The 21,192-nt window shown below is 48.5% G+C and overlaps 1 protein-coding gene across 2 annotated transcripts in view; it reads right to left on the reverse strand.

Moving 5' to 3' along the window:
* PNPLA1 (patatin like phospholipase domain containing 1) overlaps positions 1-19,177 on the reverse strand; it is a 46,159-nt gene extending 26,982 nt beyond the window's left edge. Inside the window, exon 1 of one of the 2 annotated variants that reach the window (XM_032410181.1) lies at positions 18,539-19,177. In XM_032410181.1, coding sequence (XP_032266072.1) covers positions 18,539-18,743 — 205 coding nt within the window. In that variant the 5' untranslated portion in view covers positions 18,744-19,177. The remainder of the gene's footprint in view (positions 1-18,538) is intronic. The other variant, XM_032410182.1, reaches the window with a different exon arrangement.
* Between the last annotated feature and the right edge of the window lie 2,015 nt (positions 19,178-21,192).

Here is a 21,192-nt window from a genome sequence, read left to right on the forward strand (position 1 = left end):
GGGAAAGGGACAGGGCTTAGAAATATCACTGAAGAGGAAGGAAGGGGATTAGATGTATGTTTATCTTATTATCTTTTTATTTGCTTAAATGTCTTATGTCCTCCAACCCCCCCCCCCCAGCTTCGTGAGAGCAAGGATGGTCCCTATCTTGTTTATCCTTTTGTCCCTAGTTCCTGATATGGTGCCTGGAACATGGGAGGCACTTAATAAACATGAATGCATGCATGGATAATGAATAAATGAATGGACCTCAGGAATCGAAGGAGGTCACGGAGGTCCAGAAAGAGAAGCAGCTTATTCAAGATGATCCGAGAATAAAACCGCTTCCCTTCCCCTCCTCCACATGACCTCCTGCTAAGTGAAAAAAATCCTAGAAAGATGGACACTTGGCGGCTGACAATTTAAACTGCTGGGGAATCTCCTTCACATGGTGCCCGGATGGGGTCTGCGGTGGGGGAGGATGTGCCGTGGAGGATGGGACTACGTGGCCCCAGTCTCCCGCGGATCGGTAGCCTAGCAACAACCTCCGGCTCAGCCAATCACCGCCAGGGGCCCCCCTCCTCCCGCCGCCAGCCCGGCTCCCCGACAGCGGGCACTGTAAGCGCGGGGGGCGTGGGGGTGGGGCGTGGGGGGGAACCAGGCGGCGCAGCAGCCCCGGGGGAGACGGCGGCGAGCAGAGCTGCGTTCCCAGGAAAGCCCTGCAATTCTCGGAGTCCCTGCATGGAGCACCTGGGAGTCTGCTGCTCCTACCTGGTCCCTAATTGCAGGCTGAATTATAGGCTGGATTTCCCTGTGGGCATATCTTGACTGCCCGACTGCACTATAATAATAAAAATTATTATCTTAACAACAGTCTTTTACCCAAGCGGGTTTTCACGCTTACAATCTCAGTTTATCCTCACAGTGACAGCGAGCCCCCGAGGGGTAGTGACCCTGGTTTATTCTCCATTTTATTTCCATACCCCACACTGCAGGGGCATTGATTGAAAAACAGTTTGGCTTGAAGCGGCACTGTTGCCACAGGGAGATCCATAGACACCTTCTGGGACAGCGATTTTTCAGTCAGGGAGCCTTTGTTCAAAAGAAATCTCAAGTGGAAATCCAATACATAAAACAGCTAAAAGCAGGGCTGTTTTAGGTTGAAGCCAAGTGGGGTCTCAGACCCCGCCGGGTCGCCCCACCCCAGCCTAGGAAGGCGGCTGTTGAAAGCACCACCTTGAAACCCCTAAGATCCTAGGATCCTAGGTCAAAATACGAAACCAAACTAATTCTCTCATTTTGCAGATAAGAAATCGAGCCCAGGGTGAAGAATAAGGTCCATAAATACAGCCGGATGGCTGAGTGGTTGGATGGATGGAGAAATGAATAAGGGTGGATATACCCTAGGTCACACCGTCTATGTTAACAGAAACTGGAAGTAGAATGTATGAGAAAATCACATTTTTCTACTCTGTTCTGAATGTAATATAGGCTTTAGCGAAAGGCAAAATAACTCGGACCTAGTAAGCACTGAAAAAACAAAACAAAATAAAACAAAACAACCAAAACCCCCAAACTCTTCTATGAATAACAATCTTTCACGCAGACTGTTTTCTAACCCTAAGAGTTTACTACAGAATTGGCTTTAAAAGTGCCTACCGGTTTATATCAGGTTGCCATGGCAACAGCGGTGTCTCCCACTGGTGCCTCACCTGGCTTCCTATCAAGGCACCCGGGGGGCTCTTTCCAGCATCCGGCCCCTGTGTGCCTCTCCCCCAGAATCCGGGCACAATCTCCCCAACTTTCCACTGAAGGATCTGTTGATCACCTTGAGATAAATCAGGCAGAGAGGGAATGTATCTAGAAAGTTCTCTGGAACCTCAGAATGTTCTGAGGGCTATTGCCCCTGCTCTTTTCTCTCTGTTCTCTTTGGTGGACCCAGAGGTCTCTTTGGGATCCTGCTCCAAGGTAGAAACCAATATTGTCCCCTCTCTAGGCTCTGGCCTGTCCTACTCTCCAGACCCTCCCTGCACTACTGAGGGGACCCCGGGATAAGGCAAGAGCTGTGAACTAGTCACCCTCTAGTCTTAAAAGCTGTTTCTGTTTTGTTTTGTTTTATTTTGTTTTTGTTTTGTTTTGTGTGTGTGGGGGGTGGTGGTGGTGGTCAAGAGACCTCCAAGTGAGTCTTTGCTCTACAGACCGAAGGCCATCTCTGAACATCTCCTCATTCAAGATATGCGCAAGTTAGGGCGCCACCGCAGAGGAACACCCATGCCTCTCTCTTCCACCACCATGATAACGAAAGCTCATTCCTGCTGACTGGAGATACTCTCTGCCCCAGCTGCCCAAGACTTCAGATGGTCAGGTCTGTTACCTACATCTCTCTCCATCTAGGTCTTGGAGTCCTGAAGCTCTCTTAAAACCACAGTGTCCTAGTCTCTCCCCGCTGCTTACTGGACTTACCACATTTGCTACCACCTCCTGGTATCTCCCTGGTGCCGGTTGCTGTGCCAGGCTCTGGACGCCTTGTTGTCTCGTCCCATCTTCACGACACTCCCTTGAGAACAGGGAGAGACCTACCCCTTGAGGTAGGTACTCTAGTTACCTCTTCACAGATGAGGAAACAGAGGCTCACCAGTAACTCACCCAAGGTCACACAGCTGGAACACAGCAGAGCTAGGCCTCCACATCCTGAGGGCCCCCAAGCCAGTGTTCTTTCCACCACAGCTGGCTGCCTTCACCAGGGACATGCCCTCCGCCTCTCAGAGCCTCTGTTTCCCACTGTGAGGCAAGAGGGTGGTTCCATGAAGGCTCTTGGGATCTGCCTTTCTAGGACTTAGTTTAGGTACACCTCCTAAGGTCCTAAGGGCTCAAATGTCCCTGGGAGACAGGATGACTCTTTTTAGAGCAACAGAACCCAAATCACATCTTCAAACATATGCTCTTCTATCCCCACACCCAGAGCCCCTCCTCAGGACAGTCTGTCTCATCTCTCCTGGGTAAACATAAGTGCACAATCCTGCTTATTTCCCTTCTACACACACCATTTTTTTTTAACCATGCAGACCTCACCCTTAAGCCCCGCTTAAGATCTGGGCCTCCTCCTTGAAGCCCTCCCTGCTCATCCCCACTGTTCGCTCTCTGTCTCCCCTTACTGTCCACAACCATTTATCTCAGGCTGTCTTGAGTGGCCTGTCCTGTTTTTCTGGCTAGCTGCCTCCCTTGAGGACCGGGCCTGTATTAAGAATACCCTTCTCCCACATGATTGCCTAGCTCAGTGTTGAACACTTAGTAGGTATTCAAGAATGAATAAATAAACTAATGTCCCACAAGCAGGGACTATTTGTTCTGTTCCCCCATTACGGCCCCAGCACTTAATTCAGTACCTGACACATTGTAGTAAATAAATGTTTGTTGAATAAATTAATAATGAATGTTTAACAAAATGAATGAATGAATGAACTGAAGAGGGAGATCAAAGAATATCTTTTCTACTGAGCTGTTAGGAATCTTTCCAACTGGTAGTCAGGAAGGCGAAACCTTCAGTGACTCACCCTCACACCGGGGTTGTGAGAAAGCAAACCACAGAATAGTTTTCTCTGTCAAGCCTGGTCCTAACTCTTGCCCCCACATTGATGGACACAAGACCCTGAGCTGGGATTGAGGAGGAGATTCTTCCTTATGTGGTGGTTTCATGAGGACAGAGTTGGAGCAATGTGTCAACTCCCGACTCAAATGGGAGTCAAACTGGTCTGGAGGTTTATCATTTGTTTGCCTGTTTTCGCTATATAATTGGAAATGGAGCTCAGTACCTTTGCTGAATTTAATCCCAAAGTGAAGCAAGGAAAACAGTACTATCTTAATACTGAGTGAGCGAGTTTAGAAATGGATCCACCAAATGCAGTGAGGGATCCTGGATTAGATCCTGGGACAGAAAGAGGACATTAGTAGAAAAACTGGCAAAATATATCATGAATAGTAATGTACCGATGTTGATGTCTTAGTGTTGACAAGTGTACCATAGTTATGAAGATGCTCCCATTAGAGGGGAACTGGCTGAAGGACATATCAAACTATCTGTATGGTCTCAGCAACCTTTCTGTAAATCTAGCAATATTCCAGAATTGAACGTTTATTATAATTGAAGTAAAAACAACCAAACCACAACAAACACAGATGACCAAGGCTGTTAGGCACGCAGAGCCTGCCACTCAGCAGGGGCTCAGTTAATGCCTGCCAATGTTGGGGGAAACGGATTGCAGGATGTCAACCGCATGAGTTGTTTCCTAAATTGTTAAATGTTTCTACTGTGTACACAACACATTCAGAGTTTGACCAGATTTGCCATTCAATTCTTTTCAACTTAAGAGTTGAGAGGATTGTTTGGGGAAAAGAAACCTTTATCCACTTGGCTGGAAAGGTTAAACATGTAAAACACGTTACTTTGATTGACTTAAAAGATACTGATCTCAACATGGTATTTCGAGTTACAACCATCACCACGCAGTGATGTCACTTATACAGCATTTTATAAAAAGTCCTTTTTGCATTTATTATGTCATTTGATCTCACTTTCTTAAGCAATGTGCAAATAATTGCTTGGCCACAGAGTTTGGCAGGAAAGCTGTCAAGTTGCTTGCAAAGCAACATCTGAACTCGTGATTTAAGAGGATGGAGAAGGTAGAAATTAAGAGAGAGCTCAGTCTTGGCTGTGCTGCATAAACCCTGGCAAGTTATCTAATCTCTCTAAATACCTGTTTCCTCCTTTCTAAAATGGGTATAAATACAGCGTCTGCCTTGTGGGGTTGTGAGAGAATTAGAGTAAATGATTCGTGCAAGACGTTGAGCACAGTGCCTGGCACATTCTAAGTGCTTGATAAATAGCTGTTAATAGATGACATCAGGACATGAATCAGAGCAGAGTGAATTTTTACAGGAAATGTTGCCATCTCGGGCAGATAAGTAACTGGAAATGATTTCCGATGAAGACATTTTGATTCTGAAAGCGCACCTAGCAGCCAGGACCGAACTCCAGGTTCCATCTGGGATGCGCACCCACATATGCGCATGCGTGCAGGTGCGTACGCACGCAGGGACACATACGCACGCACGCACGCACGCCCAGGAAAAAAATGGAGGTTCTTATTTCTGTCTTAAAGAACTTTGGGGAGACTCTCTGCTCTAGCAGTCCAGGAACATTTCCAGCTTCAGGAATAGCAACAACAACAACAACAACAACAACAGAGAGCCTGATGTAAAAATCGTGAGACATGGTTGAACTCACAAGAAAGTAGGGGAACAAATGAAGGAACTGAAAGCCAGCGCCAGCAGAGAGAAAGCTGACGATGTGGTTATCAGACCAGAAACGGGCAGGGACAGAGGCTGTGGTCCTGGGCTGTGTGAGGGGCACTGAGACCCCTGCTGAAAGCCAGGATGCTCCAGCAACTGCTGGACCAGTGAAAGGTGCCAGTAGCTTATCTCTGCCCAGGGCTCTGGGTGAAAAAAACAGAGTCTCCCATAAAAATTCAAAGCCCCTTGCCTACATTACCTGTGGTTTAGAGTTTGAACTGACACAACCTACCAGGGTAATTATCATGAGAATTGATCCTGAATTGGTGATAACCCTGGGGAGCCTGGCCAGGGCCAAGGCAAACCAGCTCAGATGGATCCTGCCACTGCCCAGGCCACACAGAATTCCCAGGAAATCCAAGTCCTTGTGCAGATGGGCTTACAATTAAAATATTAAAAATATTAATTTGACCAGATGGTTGTCTAGTAATCTTTGTTTTAATAAGTTTAACAATGAAGGACATTCTTCAGTGAAGTTTGAAAAATGCTGCTTTACTTATGCTTTTCTATTTCAATTTATAGTTTTCTTTTTACTTGTTCTTCCATTCACTCAGCCTTCACTCATTAAAGACTTATTTTGTGACTAATATTTGCCAGGCACTGTGCCAGGAACATCCATGACTTCTTTTGTCCCTCACTACAATGTCCAAAGGATGTGCTCCCCCTGCCCCCCGCCCAAGTTAGAGATGGGAAAACCAAGGGGGAGGCAGGTCACTGGCTGGCCAAGGGCCCACTGTGATTAGTGGCAGAGCTGGAACACCTGGTCCAGCCTCCTTCTTCCTGGGAGCTTCATTCTCACCAAACCTGGGTTGTCTTGTTCCTCGACTGAGTCACAAGACAGGTGCACGGGTGACTGAAGAAAGGAGTTACCAGAGCCAAGGTTCTCACAAAGCAGTCTCGTCCTCCCAGCACAGGTCCTTGAGGCCCCAGTGGGCCCAATGCCTGGAACACACCTGAGCCACCTGCCAATGACAATAACTTCAGTCATCCTTGACTCCAGGGCCTCAGGAGGCCTTTGGTCACTGGGATGGCAGGAGCAGCCTGAAGCAGCACTGGTCCAGATGTGGGAGGCAGACCAACACACCTGTAGTGGACTCCATCTCCATGGGAGGGGGCGTGCTGGGTCCTGCTGTACCCAAGTATGTGGGGCAGGGCCCATGCTGCTCCTCTGGCCCTCTCATGTACTTTGCAAGGTCCTTTTAAAACCCATTTCATGTCCAGAAGGACAGCTTGCCTTTCTGAGAATTCAAGCGCATTTGCGCCATAGGTCTCTCAGCCTGGAACATTCTCTCTGAGCTCACGTGGCTCCTCTTCCCTTCCTTCCGCCTCTGAGACGCCTCCCCTGACCTGCGCACCTGAAACTTCACCCTTTAATCATTCACCACACCCTTCTCCTGCTTTATTTTCTCCTTGGAGCATGCATGCTGATGTTTTTCTATGGGTTTGGTTATTTATGGCTTCATTTCACCAAGACAATGTCAACTTCACGAGGGCAGACAGCTGTTTTGTTCACTGCTGGATCCCTAGGACCTAGAATGAATGAATGAGTGAATGAACAGTCTATTTTATCACTGTAATTCATCCAGAATCTGGCCCTCAATTTCTTTGTCTGCACATTAAGTGGATTAGATTCAAACAGTGGGGTTTTTTTACTTAAAAAAAAAAATCACTGGAAAATTTCCTCTAAATGAAATTTTAAAAAGAATGGACAATAGCAGCGCTATAATTTTGGAAGCTGGGGAAGGTCCCGGGGCTTCAGTGTGTGTCCTCTCCCTGTTCCCTGATGCCCCCCTCCCCTCAACCTCTCTCCTTCCCATAAAACTTTAGGGTTTCTTGGAACACAGTTTGGAAACCACTGGCTTAAGCAAGGTCTGCCCTCAATCAGTTACTTCCTCTCCCAAAGTCTAAATACAATTATCTATAAAATGAAAAAGTTGGACTCAGTGACCTCCCTTCTATGAAATTCTAGTATTATAAGTCAAGTCATATCCATAAGTGCAGAAAGTTATTTAAGAGTCAGGTAAACCCCAAAATAGAAATTGCAAAAACGCATTCAATGTCATGCCTGCCAATGGCCAGCAATCATCAGGAGCTTATCAAGCATTTCTTGCTTGACAAGCAGTTTGTGGAGCCATGGGACCTGTAAGACCTCAGGTGGCTCAACCAATCTAGTTGATGAAATAAGACACAGCTTCTGAAACAATTATGACCATATATCATCAAGTGCTAGACAGGTGGACAGATTCTGTGGGCAAACTAGAGATCGTGGAAAGAGATCCAGTAGGGTACAATGGGAAGGTGTCTTGGGAGGAAGTAACATCTCTTGAGAGAAAACCAGAAGGTCATTTTAGGCAGGGGATGTAATGGCTGCCGTGGTGCCCTGCCCATGCCCCATAGCAAGACTGAGGCACTCACACCCCCAGCTGCCAGGAGGGCAGCCCACTGATGGCTCAGAACTGAGGCCCTCCCCAGCCAACAGACTGGACTTGACCTGGTGGTATGTAGTCATGGTCTTAGTCCCTGACAGGGACTGAGTTTTTCCATCACTGTCATATCTCCAAGTATGGTGGTTATGGCAGAGACTGCTAGTTATCCCCACCATCCATTCTCCTCTTCTTCCTTTGTAACTGAATCTACGATTTTTAGCTGGACACATGGCTTCCCAGAATAAAGTCTATATTTTCCAGTCTCCCTCGAGGTCAGGTGTGGCCCTGTGACTAAGTTCAGATCCATGGGATGTAAGGTGACATGATATGTGTCACCTCCAAGGCCTGCCCTCAAAGGGAAGAGGTGTGCCCTCCCCAACTAGCTGGAATGAAGACATTGTGGGGAGCCCTGTTGGACTGTGAATACCACAGTGGAGGAAACCTGGGTCCTAACTCTGTGGAGCCACCACACCAGCCTTGGGGGGCTGGAGTGCAAAGACCACATGAGCGAGTCTTCTCAATGCTCTTCTGCCTTGCTGAAGCCTCTGCTGCCCCAACCAAAGCAACTATAGTATCAGTCCCTTGCTTGCAAAGCTTGTTCAGAGCGACCACTGTGATTCCCAGAGCCAGGCCATGGAGAGGGGGAGCCAGACACTATTCTCCCCCATTGTACAGTAACTGAGCTGAGCTCAAGGCAGCTTGTCCAAGGTCACTCACTGCTGAGTGGGTTCCTAGGACCAGAGGGAAAGGAGGGGTGGAGAGAGTTTGGACACTGGGGTCACTCCAGCTTTGCTTTGAGCCCCACCTCCCTCATTAATAAATCCTACTGTGAAAGACCATGTGAAAACAATGCATGTGGCCAGCTAGGCTCTTAATCTGACCGCGGGGCACTGTGGGTCTCAGAATCCCGAGAGCCTGATTCCTAGTCAGGTGCTCTTTCCCATGGGGATTCTGGCCTCTGAGACAAGCGCTATCCTAGAGCTGGCTGTGGGAGCACGAGGGAGTCAGTGCCTGAAGGGAATCAGGATTCACTCTCAGAGGAGGTGACGTCTGAGGTAGGCCTTGGAGGATGGGGAGACGTTCCATAGGGACGGCATTCTTGTGGAAGCAAAAAGAAGAGCTCCCAAATCCAACCTTGATCCTGGGCCCCACCCTTTTAATATTTTGTTTAGTGGTTTGGGTGTTTGGGGCAGTGGGGGTGGGGGTGGGGAGGCCAAGGTTATCATTGTTGAGAAGGCAGTGTGAGAGGTATTGGGAAATAATTACTTCTAGAGGCCAAAACAAAGTCACGTGATAAGTTCAGCTAAATGTCAGCTCCGTCCCCTGGTCGCTCCCCTCACCCACCGGGAGGAGCTGGGGAGCAGCTTCGGAAGCAGGTGCCTGCCCCTCACTATCCGGGCTGCAAGCAGATCAACGAGCCCCGTTCCTTTGGGCTTCCTCGGGCTCCCAGTCCTTATCTGCAGAGACACTTGCTCCGGAACACTGGCGCAGAAAACAGAGCCTGGTGAGGCTACATGCAACTTCCACGTGAGCTTAAAATCATTACAAAACAAAAAATATATAAAAAACAAAACAAAGCAAGGCGGGGCGGGGAGTCTGTGGTTGAAACTCGGTTGGTAAATGCTGATAACTACTGAAGTTATAGGATGGGTCCTTGGGAGTCCATGATAGATATTGCCCTCTTCAACATGTTTGAAATCTTTTCGTTAAAAAAAAGTTATTAGGAAGTGTTAAAAATGCACTCGATCTTAGCTAAAAGGCCGATAAAGAATAGTATGGAGGACATTAGGAGAAGGAAGGGAAAAAAGAAGGGGGGGAAGCAGAGGGAGAGATGAACCATGAGAGACTATGGACTCTGAGAAACAAACTGAGGGTTTTAGAGGGGAGGGGGGAGGGGGAGGGGGGATGGGTTAGCTCGGTGATGGGTATTAAGGAGGGCACGTACTGCATGGAGCAGTGGGTGTTATACGCAAACAATGAATCGTGGATCACTACATCAAAAACTAATGATGTATTGTATGGTGACTAACATAGCATAATAAAAAAAAAAATCACAAGTAGTTAAAAGGAAAAAAAAAAAAAGTGTTAAAAATGTACCTGAAGGTTTATAGCAGCATTATTCATAATAGCCCAAAGCAAAGACAACCCAAATGTATACCACCTGACAAATAGATAAATAAAATGTGTTATATCCACACAATAGAATATTATTCAATAATAAAAAGAATGGGGTGCCTGGGTGGCTCAGTCGGTTAAGCGTCTGCCTTCGGCTCAGGTCATGATCTCAGGGTCCTGGGATCGAGTCCCGCATTGGGCTCCCTGCTCATCGGGGAGCCTGCTTCTCCCTCTGCCTGCCACTCCCCCTGCTTGTGCTCTCTCTCTCTCTGTCAAATAAATAAATAAAATCTAAGAAAAAATATTTAAAAAATAAATAAAAGAAGCTGAACGCGAAAGACCACATATTGTGTGATCCCACTGATATGAAATATCCAGACTAGACAAATCTACAGAGACAGAAAGTAGATTAGCAGCTGCCAGACACTTGAGGGGGGGATGCAGGAATTGAGAGGTGACAGTTAAAGTGTATGGGCTTTCTTTTGGGGGTAATTAAAATGTTCTATAATCGATTGTGATCATGGATGCACCACTTTCTGAATATACTAAAAACCATTGAATTATATGATTTAAATGGGTGAATTGTATGGTGTGTGAATTATATCTCAATAACGCTGTTCTTGCAAGTTAAAGACCAAAGTGAGGGTGTAGAAGAGAAAAATAAAGACAGCCAGGGGAGGCTCTGGGCCAGGGGTGTCCACCAGTTTCTCTGAAAAGGGGCTTCAACATGGGAATGGGCTAAAAGGAAGGGATGGACCAACCCCTTAACAAAATCAGTCTTCCTCATTTATGGCCCAGCCAGAGGAATTCACAGAATCGAATCAACCTAAAGCCTCTGTGGTGAAACGGTTTCTTTTTACCCTGGGAAAAGCCATTCCCCTTTAATAATCAGAGAATTGTCATTAGTCCAGGACTGTGACGGGCGTTTCGCAGGTTTGCTCAGGAAATGCCCGACCCACTTCCACTGCCTGGTCGGACATTCATAGAGTCTTAGGGAGGTGGTACATCTTAGATTTTCAAAGCACACTGGGTCTCCACCCGGGCTGCATGGTGGAATCCCCTGGGGGTAGACTAAACACTAGTGCCTGGGTTCCGCCCTGGGGGGATCGTGATTTAATTCATTTGGTGAGAAGCCTGGGCACTGGACATTTTAAAAGCGCCCTGAGTGATTCTCATGTGCAGCTGAGAGGATCACTGATTTAATGAAGGTTGTTTTAATGACTGGAAGAGAATATTAAAATTGTGGCAGTAGAGTATGGTATCCTATCATAAAACTTTTTTTTTTTTTTTTTGAGAATTATGTTTACACTGGGTCTTATGTTTAGACTGGGTCGTCCCAGTCTGGGAAGCTGGAGACCTCGGGTTTATAGGTCATCTCGGTGACCGTACCCAATCAAGGGGACCCATGGGAGCAGCAACCAGACAGGCGCCTCCCAGCTTCTGTGCGGGCCTCTCCGAGCGCAGGTGCTCCTTTCTTCAGGAGCGGCCCTTTCGCATCTTGGACAACTCTCGCGGAGCCAAAAGCAGCTTCTCTGACCTGGTACAAGGCCCCTGACATCAGTCAACCTGCTCTATTCCCCATGCCCTGGAGGCGTCACGTTTCCCCGCTGTGTTACTGTTGTGTTGTAATGCCCGGTCCTCACTAGAAGCCTAGGCTCCTGCCCAACCTTTCCCTCCCCGTGGGACTTCTCCTCACCTCTCAAGCCCCAGCTTGGAAGCCACTTCCACGAGGCTTCCCTCCATGAGGCTCCCTTCCTCGGCACTCCTCTGCCTTTGAACTGTCTGACATTCAGCTGGAACTTTCTTGTGTTATACCTACTTGCTAGCTGCCTTTGCATTTGAGTAGGCTGTAAGTTCCTTGAGAGCAAAAGCGGAGTTTCATTTTGTATTATAACTCTGTGTCCTCTGCAGAGCCTAGCATATGCTCAGAAAACACTTGTTGAAGGGCGCCTGGGTGGCTCAGTCGATTGGCTCCCGTCATGATCCCAAGGTCCCGGGATCGAGCCCCACATCGGGCTCCCTGCTCAGCAGGGAGTCTGCTTCTCCCTCTCCTTCTGCCCCTCTTCCTGCTGTGCTCTCTCTCTCTCTCTCAAATAAATAAATAAAATTAAAAAAAAAAGAAAATACTTGTTGAAGGAAGGAAGGAAGAAAGGAGGGGCTTGCCGTGTAGTTTTTATAGGGGGAAAGGTGCCGAGTAGTAGCTAAAGCAGAGATGGGGTTTTAAGTCCACCCAATCCCCGTTCTTTAATAAGAAACAAGTTTATTTTTCAAAATTATGCAACTACACCTGGGGGCAAGTTCCCAGACCCACTTTTGACCAGATTGGAAATTCTGAGTCCCCCCACCAGTTGTCACAAACACCATCTATCCTCAGGTAAATGAATGAATGAACAGAAACCTTTACTGCACCACTAATGAAAACCAGGCACTGTGCTAAGTGTTTTTACAAACACTTTCACGTACCCCAAATTGGTCCTATCACAGGGCTTGGCGCACATCTCCAGAAGGTGGACCCATTGCTGCCTCTGCTTTCACAGGAAAAAAACAGGCAATCTCAGGGCAGAAAGCTCACTGGAACAAGAGGAGGGAGTGTGACCGGAGGAGAGAGGCCCCACATGCCACATGTTGAAGAATTTTTTTTTTTTAAGAGAGAAAGAGAGAGAGCATGCGCACATGAGTGGGGGAGGAGGAGAGGGGCAGAGGGAAAGGGAGAGAGAATCTTAAGCAGGCTCCATGCCCAGCACAGAACCCAGTGTGGGGCTCGATCTCACGACCCTGAGATCATGATCTGAGCGAAAATCATGAGTCGGAGGCTTAACCGACTGAGCCAGCCAGGCACCCCAAAGAATTTTTTAAAAAAGAGACAAACTTCTGGTTATATGGAGATACGGTGATTGTTTACATATAAAATATGAAATAATCTACCAACAAACTCCTGGAACTATTAAAAATGTTCACAAGTTTGCTCAAAACAAGATCGATATGCAAAAACAATCACCATTCCTCTATACCAACAGTAATCAATTAGATCAGAAAATGCCATTGGAAACAAGAACCCATTTTTCATAGCAACAAAAGCTAATAAATCCAATAAAAGATACAGAATCTTTATTGAATGACATAAAAGGCCAGAAGAAATAAAGAGAGAGACTATATTTATAAATGGGATGATATAATTTCAATTAAAATCCCAACAGAGTTTTTTCACAAGGAGGAAAGAGGGGTCATGAATAACAGAGGCAATACTTGAATAATAAATCCAGAAAGGAGCAGAGGAGAGGGATGGCCATTTATAATAAGGCTACGGTGATTAAAACAGTGAGACGTGGTATAGAAATACATAAATTCACCAGTGGGAGGGAAGGGAGACTCCAGGGACAGACCCTTGAGAATCCAGGAGCTTGAATAAGCCACAGGGAGCATCTCAAACCAGGGTGAAAAGGGTTGCTTATAAATGGTGTGAGGAAATTGGTAATCATGTGGCAAAACAATGAAAAAATTTTTATTTCTACCTTAAACTAGCCACAAAATAAATTCCAGCTGGATTAATTGAAGAGCAAAAAATCCTAGAACTTTTGAAAGGAAATATAGAAGATGTAATTGTAACAAAGTAAAGATACTAAAACAGAACTTGTAAGAGGAAAAGACTGATACATTTGACTGTGCTTCAGACTGAAATTTTCTGAATGACAAAAGACATCCCCAAAATAAAAAGACAAGCCATGGAGTGAAACAGGAGAGCGGCAATGCTTATAACTGACGCATGATTCGTGTGCAGACTATATAAAGAACATCTGCAAGTTAAAGGGAACAAGGTAATGGTCGAAAAAGAAAACAGGAAAAGTTCAAGAGCAAACAGGCAAGTCACAGAAGAGGGCGCACAAGTAGGCAATAAATACACAGATAACACATACAATAAAAACATGCTTAACATGACTACCAATCAGGATATTAAGATTAAATAAGCAAAATAAAATGAGATATAGTTTCACATTCATTAGATTGACTTAGAACTTTGAAGTCTGACAGTTCCAGGAGCTGGTGACATTGTGGGGAGATTAGTACTTGTATGCACTGCTAGGGATTAAATTGGTACAAACACTTAGGAAGAATACTTTAGTCAGGTCTGGTAATGTTTTTTGTTTTTTGTTTTAAAGATTTTATTTATTTGACAGAGAGAGAGAGAGAGCTCAAAAGCGGGGTGGGGGCAGCAGAGGGAGAAGCAGACTTCCCGCTGAGCAAGGAGCCCGATGTGGGGCTCCATCCCAGGACCCTGGGATCATGAACTGAGCCGAAGGCAGCTGCTTAACCAACTGAGCCACCCAGGCGCCCCAAGTCTGGTAATGTTAATGTGAATGCGTATCCTAGGAAAACATTCTATGTGGGCATGTGAGACGTAAACAAGGATGTTCATCACAGTGTTGCTGATAACAAAAACGTGGCTGTTCCATCCACAGAATGGCTAGATGAGCCATGATATAGTCTTAATGGAACATATACTGAAAGAGGTAAAGATCCCAAAGAAAGTCAGGAAATGGAGTCCTGCTTCTTGCTCTGCTTCTGACTGATGACAGGGAGTTTCACAAGTCACTTGTCCCTCTTTGTAGAATGCTCTCCCCAGATAGTCTCGTGGCTCACTCCCTCGCCCCCTCCAGGTCCGGGTGCAAATTCCATCTGCTCTGAAAGACTTCCCTGACCCTAGGAGCCATACAACCAGCATCGGCACTCCCTGACACTGCTTTGCCCAGAAACAGAGTAGTTTAAAAGGTGAGGCCAGGGGTGCCAGGCGGCTCAGTCAGTTAAGTGTCCAACTCTTGGTTTTGGCTCAGGTCACGATCTCAGGATCGTGAGATTGAGCCCCACATTGGGCTCTGTGCTCAGCACAGGCTCCTCCCCGCCCTTAGCCCTCCCCCCTCCACTTGTGCACACCCTCTCTCTTTCTAAAATAAATAAATCTTTAAAAAATTTTTTCAATAAAAATAAATAAATAAATAAGTAAATAAAAGGTAAGACCAGACTGGGTTCTAATCCCTGGTTTACAGCGTGCTTGTTTGTATCACTTTAGGCAAGTTAGTTAAATCTTCTGTGACTCAGTTTCCTCCTCTGTAAATGGAGGCAATTATAGTTTTCACCTCAGGGGGTTGCTGTGAGGATTGGGTGAGTTAATATGCTGAAGACTTAGAACAGTGCCTGATATAAGGAAGTGCTAGTTAACAGTAAATTACGTGGCAGTTAACCCAGATGAAGGAGGCTGGAATGACATGGATAAATCTCAGAAACAGGCCGCTGAATGACAAGGGCAAGTCCCATGTGCATCCTCCTTGAACTTCTCTCCTGATCACGGGCAGTGTGCGTGGTCCAGGCCTTAGTCACACCTACAGTTAGGTTTCCCCATGGGTTCTAGTGCCTCTCCCCTCAGCCTGTCCGAGTCTGTTTTTGACAGTATGGGTTGAACTGATTGAAATGAATGAATTCTGATGAGTCCTTGAATGCCAGAGGATGGAAACACCACTGACTCTCTCAGATGGTGTATTTTAAGAAGTCAAAATAAAGACATGAAGAAGCTGGGAGCAATGGAGCAGGTGAGTGACACAGATACCTGGAAAGGGAGAGAATCCCAAGGGCAGGATGTCTCCAAGGGCAGGAGTTCTGTGATTCCCAGATGAAAGAGTGCGGGCTCTCACCCAGCTCCTTTCTGAAGGCTTGTTCTAGGGTCTATTGTGCGACTGAAGCATTAACTGCTACATTCAAAGAGGACTCTGGGCATTAAAAAAGATGTAGGGGGGCCAACAGACACATGAAAAGATGCTCCATGTCACTCATCATCAGGGAAATGCAAATCAAAACCACAAGGAGACAGCACCTCCTACCTGTCAGAATGACTAAAATCAAAAACACAAGAAACAGCAAGTGTTGGTGAGTGTGTGGGAAAAAGGGAACCTTCGTGTGCTGTTGGTGGGAATGCAAACTGATGCAGCCACTATGGAAAACAGTATGGAGGTTCCTCAAAATGTTAAAAATAGAATTACCATATGATCCAGCAATTCCGCTCTTGGGTATTTACCCAAAGAATACAAAAACACTAATTCAGAAGGATATATGTACCTCTATGTTTATCGCAGCATTATTTGTAATAGCAGCCCAAGTGTCCATTGATAGATGAATGGATAATTACTCAGCCATAAAAAAGAATGAAATCTTGCCATTTGCAACGACGTGGATGGACCTTGAGGGTATCATGTTAAGTGAAATAAGTCAGGCAGAGAAAGACAAATACCATGATTTCACTCCCAGGTGGACTTTAAGAAACAAAACAAACGAACAAGGAAAAAAAGAGACAAACCCCCAAACTGACTCTTAACCATAGAGAACAGGTGCTTGCCAGAGGGGGAGATGGGTGGAGGATGGGTGAAACAGGTGAAGGGGATTAACAGCACACTTACCAGGATAAGCACCGAGTAATGTATAGAATTGTTGCATAGCTATATTGTACACCTGAAATGAATACAACACTCTATGTTAACCATACTGGAATTAAAAAATGTTTTTAAGTGAAAAAAAAAAGAAGATCTAGAAGGATCTAAGCACAGTGCTTAGAACTGGCTACAGGAGGGAGAGTGGGATTGGGGACAAGGAGGGTGAGCAGAGGCTTTAAAAAGAAAAACCCTATATACTTTTGCATTGTTTGAATTTTTTACAGTGAGAAAGATTTTATAACTTGCGAAATATTCGAAGGAAAAAAATGATCTTGCCCACAAGGTACTCGGTGAATGGGCATCACTATTATTCTTTACAACGAAGATAGACTTCTCACCCAGCACAGAGGTCCCCAGGCAGGAAGGCGGCCCGCTGGTACCCCTTCCTCCCGCACTGCTGCTGGCCCTTTGGCAAGTCTCACTGGCTCTCCCTCCAAAGTACATCCTGAACCCACCGGCTTCTCACCGCCCCTCAAGACCCGGCTACCTGCTGTGTTCATCCCTCGCTAGACACACACGCCATAGTCTCCCGCTAGTCTCCTTGCGGCCACCCTTCCCTCTCCAACTCAGTCTGCCAGCAGCTGAGGTTCCTTAAAAACCCCAACCAGGTAGTTGGCACACCAAGCATTGCCATGTGCCAGGCCCTGTGATAAACCCGTCACTCTAGCTCAGTTAATGCTTTAACAACGCTGGGAATTAGGTCCAGGCGGAATCTCCACTTCACAGGGGCAGAAACGGAGGCACAGAGCATTCAGTAATTTGCCCCAGGCCCACATGGTGAAATGGCGGAGCTGGGATCCAATCCACCCGGAGCACACGCTCTTCACCACCTCGCCACGCCACCCCCGTACAGCCTGCCGGTGCTCCTCAGCTCTCCCGGTGAAGCCAGAGCGTGGTGCCCTGGCTGCGAGGCATTGCGCCTGCGCCATCTGACCCCCGCCTGCCTCTCCAGCCTTGGCCCCCACTCCCTGGCTCCCCGGCCGCTCGTCCCCCTGGAACGCTCTTTCTCCCATCTTCACATCACTCTGGCCTCTGTTTGAATGCCGCCTCCTCCAAAAAGGCTTCCCTGACCACTCCTTCTAAAATAGCCCCCACTTGGGGCGCCTGGGTGGCTCAGGCGTTAAGCGTCTGCCTTTGGCTCAGGTCATGATCCCAGGGTCCTGGGATCGAGCCCCGCATCAGGCTCCCTGCTCCGCGGGAAGCCTGCTTCTCCCTCTCCCACTCCCCCTGCTTGCGTTCCCTCTCTCGCTGTGTCTCTCTCTGCCAAATAAATAAATAAAATCTTAAAAAAAAAAAAAATAGCCCCCACTTTATTCTCTGCCCCTTTCCTGCTACCATTTTATCCATAGATCTCATGGCGTCCTGAGGTGACATCATCAGATTACCTGTCTGAATGTTTACTTTCTGTCTCATCTCTCTAGAATGTCTGCTTCACGGGTGGGGGCGGGCGGCACACGGACTTTGTACAGTGGCACAGTGAATGAATAAATGCACTCGAGGCAGCCCGTGAGGACGCTGGTCTAGCCCTGCAGTGTGGGACTACCGGGCACGTGTCCGTTTCCCCTGCCCTCTGGCTCAGAGGTGGGACCCCATCCTTCTCTCTGGGGCCCCGCACCAGCAGTAAAGAAGGTGAAGTGAGATCTCCCGGATTCCTTCCCGGTTTCTCCCCCTCTGGTTCATCCCCGTAGCCACAGGGCTTCTACCTCTCCAGCCACCTGGAAGCTGAGCTGACAAACCTACCCCACCGAGGCAGTAAAGATGTGTAGTATTGCCCTACCCAGGGACAATACTTTAATATTAATACAGGCACTTTAAAAGAGGCCAAACAGGAATGACACTTCACCCCAGTGTCCGACTGTTTCATGGCATAACTTCCAAGACCAGGATGTTGGAGGAAAGCTACTGCCTGTCCCTCTCCCAGGCCCTGGCCCACAGAGCATCACAGAAGAGTGTTGAGGGAGGGGGAGAGGGAGAGATGGGTCCACACTCACCCAGTGGGTCAGAAACTGGGACCTGGCTGACCCCAACCTCAAACGTCCCAGCTGCCTGCCGTCCCGCTCAAACCCTCCTCTTCCTTTCCCACCGCCCAGCAGGCCTGGCTGTGTTCCCCGAAGCGTCCCCAAGCGATCCTCAGGCTCCACTTTGAGGACTCTTCCCAGAGGCCCCCCAGGGCACCCAGAACCAAGGCCTTACCCATTTCAATCCCACAGATGACCAGAGCTGCGACCACTGCACCTGCTGACGTCCCAGCAAAGCGATGGGTGGTTTCCAGCATCCGGGGGGCCAAGTCTCGAAGGGCATCCACGGCCCCGGCCTGGTAGAAGGAGAGAAACCCACTGCCGGAGAAGGAGATGGAATGAGGAGTGTCTGGATCCCCCTTGAACACCTGTTCTTCCATCTCCTCGGCCCCCCAGTGCTCGCCTCTCGGAAGCTGCTCTCCTGCTGGAGCTCAGGCCAAGCTGCCCTGCCGGCCCCGAGCCGAGAAACGGGCCGTCTCTCCCGTCAGCCGGGACACCCACGGGTGGCGCGCACAGCCACCGCCTGGGCCTGCCGAGCTCCTCCAGGACGCAGTGCCAAAGGCTGGTAAAAGGCTTCAGGCCCAGGTCGAGGTGCAGGAGGCACCCCGAATATGTGAGCAGCGTCTTGGGCCTGCGAGCAGCCCCCTGGCTTCATTGCGTGGCTCGATTCATCTCTGGCACAGACTCCTCAGCCCTTGCCCGGGGCCTCGTACGCCTAGCAGTGTGGGCAGCTACCACCCGGACCATCCCAAAGAGGCAGGCACTGCTCCGCCAGCCCGCAGCCCAGGAGCCTTCACACCTGAGTTGCAAAACCTCCCCCGATGGTTATCAGAGGGTGCCTCTCTCTCCGACACGCTGAGGCGGCCAGGGAATTATATGCTGGCCTCCCTCCAAGAGGAAGGTGCCCCCTCCCCCACAGGAGCCAGAGCCAGCAGGTTGGTTATGGCTTTTGAGGGGGACACACTCACACCACCCATGCCCCCGACGGCATCACCCCTCCCTGGGCTCCTCCTCCAGGTTCCGTGGGGCGTGTGTGGTGTGTTACACAATTGTTTTTATTTGTTCCTACGTAAGAACTTGGGTGTTTGCTCACATGTTAGGACTGGTCACGGGCAAAATTGTAAAGGAAGGGAAGTCAGGCTTCAGGGCCCCACCCACCACCGCCTCTCCATCTCTCCCCACCCTTTCTCCCCGGCCCTACACTGACCCACTCACCTGCGGTACCCTCTCGCAAGCCCCAGACTTTCACGTTGTCTCCTAAGCACATAGGAAAAAATCAATCTGAAATCTAGATCATTCTAAGTGTTTGGAGCTTCATACTGCACGCTCCTCCAATGATAGATTTGAGATGGCAATATTTAACCCCAAGAATCTACAGCTTGGGAGGCCAGATATGGGGGCCTCAGGGTCAGAGGTATGTTGGAGCCCAGAGGGCAAAGGAGGTGGTGCCTGGGGACCCGGGTTGGCTACTGGTCATGCCCCCCCTGGAGCTGTGCACTGAGGCCCTGGGAAGGAGGCCCCTCCTCAGTCCACAAATTTCTCTGCCTCGGATGTCGCAAAGCTGGCAAGATCACACCTCTCCCCTCCCCCCAGGACCGTACAGTGGCAGGAGCAGAATTAGAATCGAGACACCAAGTCCCCCACTCAGTGCTCAGTCCAGCTCCGCACTCTGTTAGGATATGATGTCAGGGCCTCGCCCGTCGCAGTCCGTCGCAGGGAACTGCCATCCGCTCTTGGCCTCCCTGGTCCACCCTGGAATCCACAATGCGGGTGACGCCCAGGATTCAGTTAGGAGGGAGTTTTCTCTCTTGGGTGGATAGTTCCAGATACATAATTGCCTCCTCCATCTGGGAAGGGACCTTTGATTAAATGTGTGTGTAAGAGGGAAAATGTGTGTGTCTGTGTGTGTGCGCACGCGCGCACACACACACAGAGCGGTATGAGGCTTAACCGCTTCTTCGGAATAAGACCAGCAAACGTGAAATAACCAGAGAACCACACGAGGCAGTCTATAATTAAGGGCCAACTTGTGCAGGGCTGAGATTCCTGCCAGGAAAGTTAAGATACGAGGGTGAGTAGCGTGGGCTGGAAGCACCAGGGAAGCTAAATAGTGGGGCTGGGGGTTAGGGGATGTGAAGAAGCCGGAAGCTATAAAGATATGGCTGTAAAATGCCTGGCATGTGGTACATCTGTTATTATTAAAGGGCAGTAAGGGTCAAGGCTTCTGGAACAGATGGATCTGGGAGATAAGGTGGAATGGAAAATGGGGTCGGAAGAGGAAGTTGTGATCCACTTGCGACATGCAAGAGGAGCTGGCCGGGGGGCTCAGACCCAGCAAAGAGACCAGGACTGGAGGATGAGGGAGGAGAATAGCACTGTAGCCTTCTACAGATGTTGGAGGCCAGGCCAGGAAGACAAGCTAATGAAGCCACAGTTGCAGAGACTCTCATGACCAGGGGACTGGTTGGATGAGGATGAGTCACTACTGAGGCCTCATTTTCAGCCTGCGGGTCGGGAGGGGTAGGGCGGCCTTCGGCTGGCTTAAGGAAACTGCAGCTGAGCTGGGGAAACTGGGTAGAGGACGAGTTAACTTTGAGACTGCAGCTGAGCTGGGGAAACTGGGTAGAGGACGAGTTAACTTTGAGACGTGTCTGAGAAGGCAAGAAGACGTTGGAGCTGGAGACAGGGGGGTGGGAAGGCTCCAGAGAGGGGGCAGAGAGCCCTGCCATTGAGGCAGCCGAGAAGGGTGAGCACTCAGAGGAGGCTGGCATGGGGCTATGTTGAAGAAAGACAACCTTGGACAAGTACTCTCCTTCTAGGTTCACCTTG

Source organism: Phoca vitulina, unplaced genomic scaffold, assembly GCF_004348235.1.
Source record: "Phoca vitulina isolate PV1807 unplaced genomic scaffold, GSC_HSeal_1.0 scaffold11, whole genome shotgun sequence".
NCBI classification, from domain to species: Eukaryota; Metazoa; Chordata; class Mammalia; order Carnivora; family Phocidae; genus Phoca; species Phoca vitulina.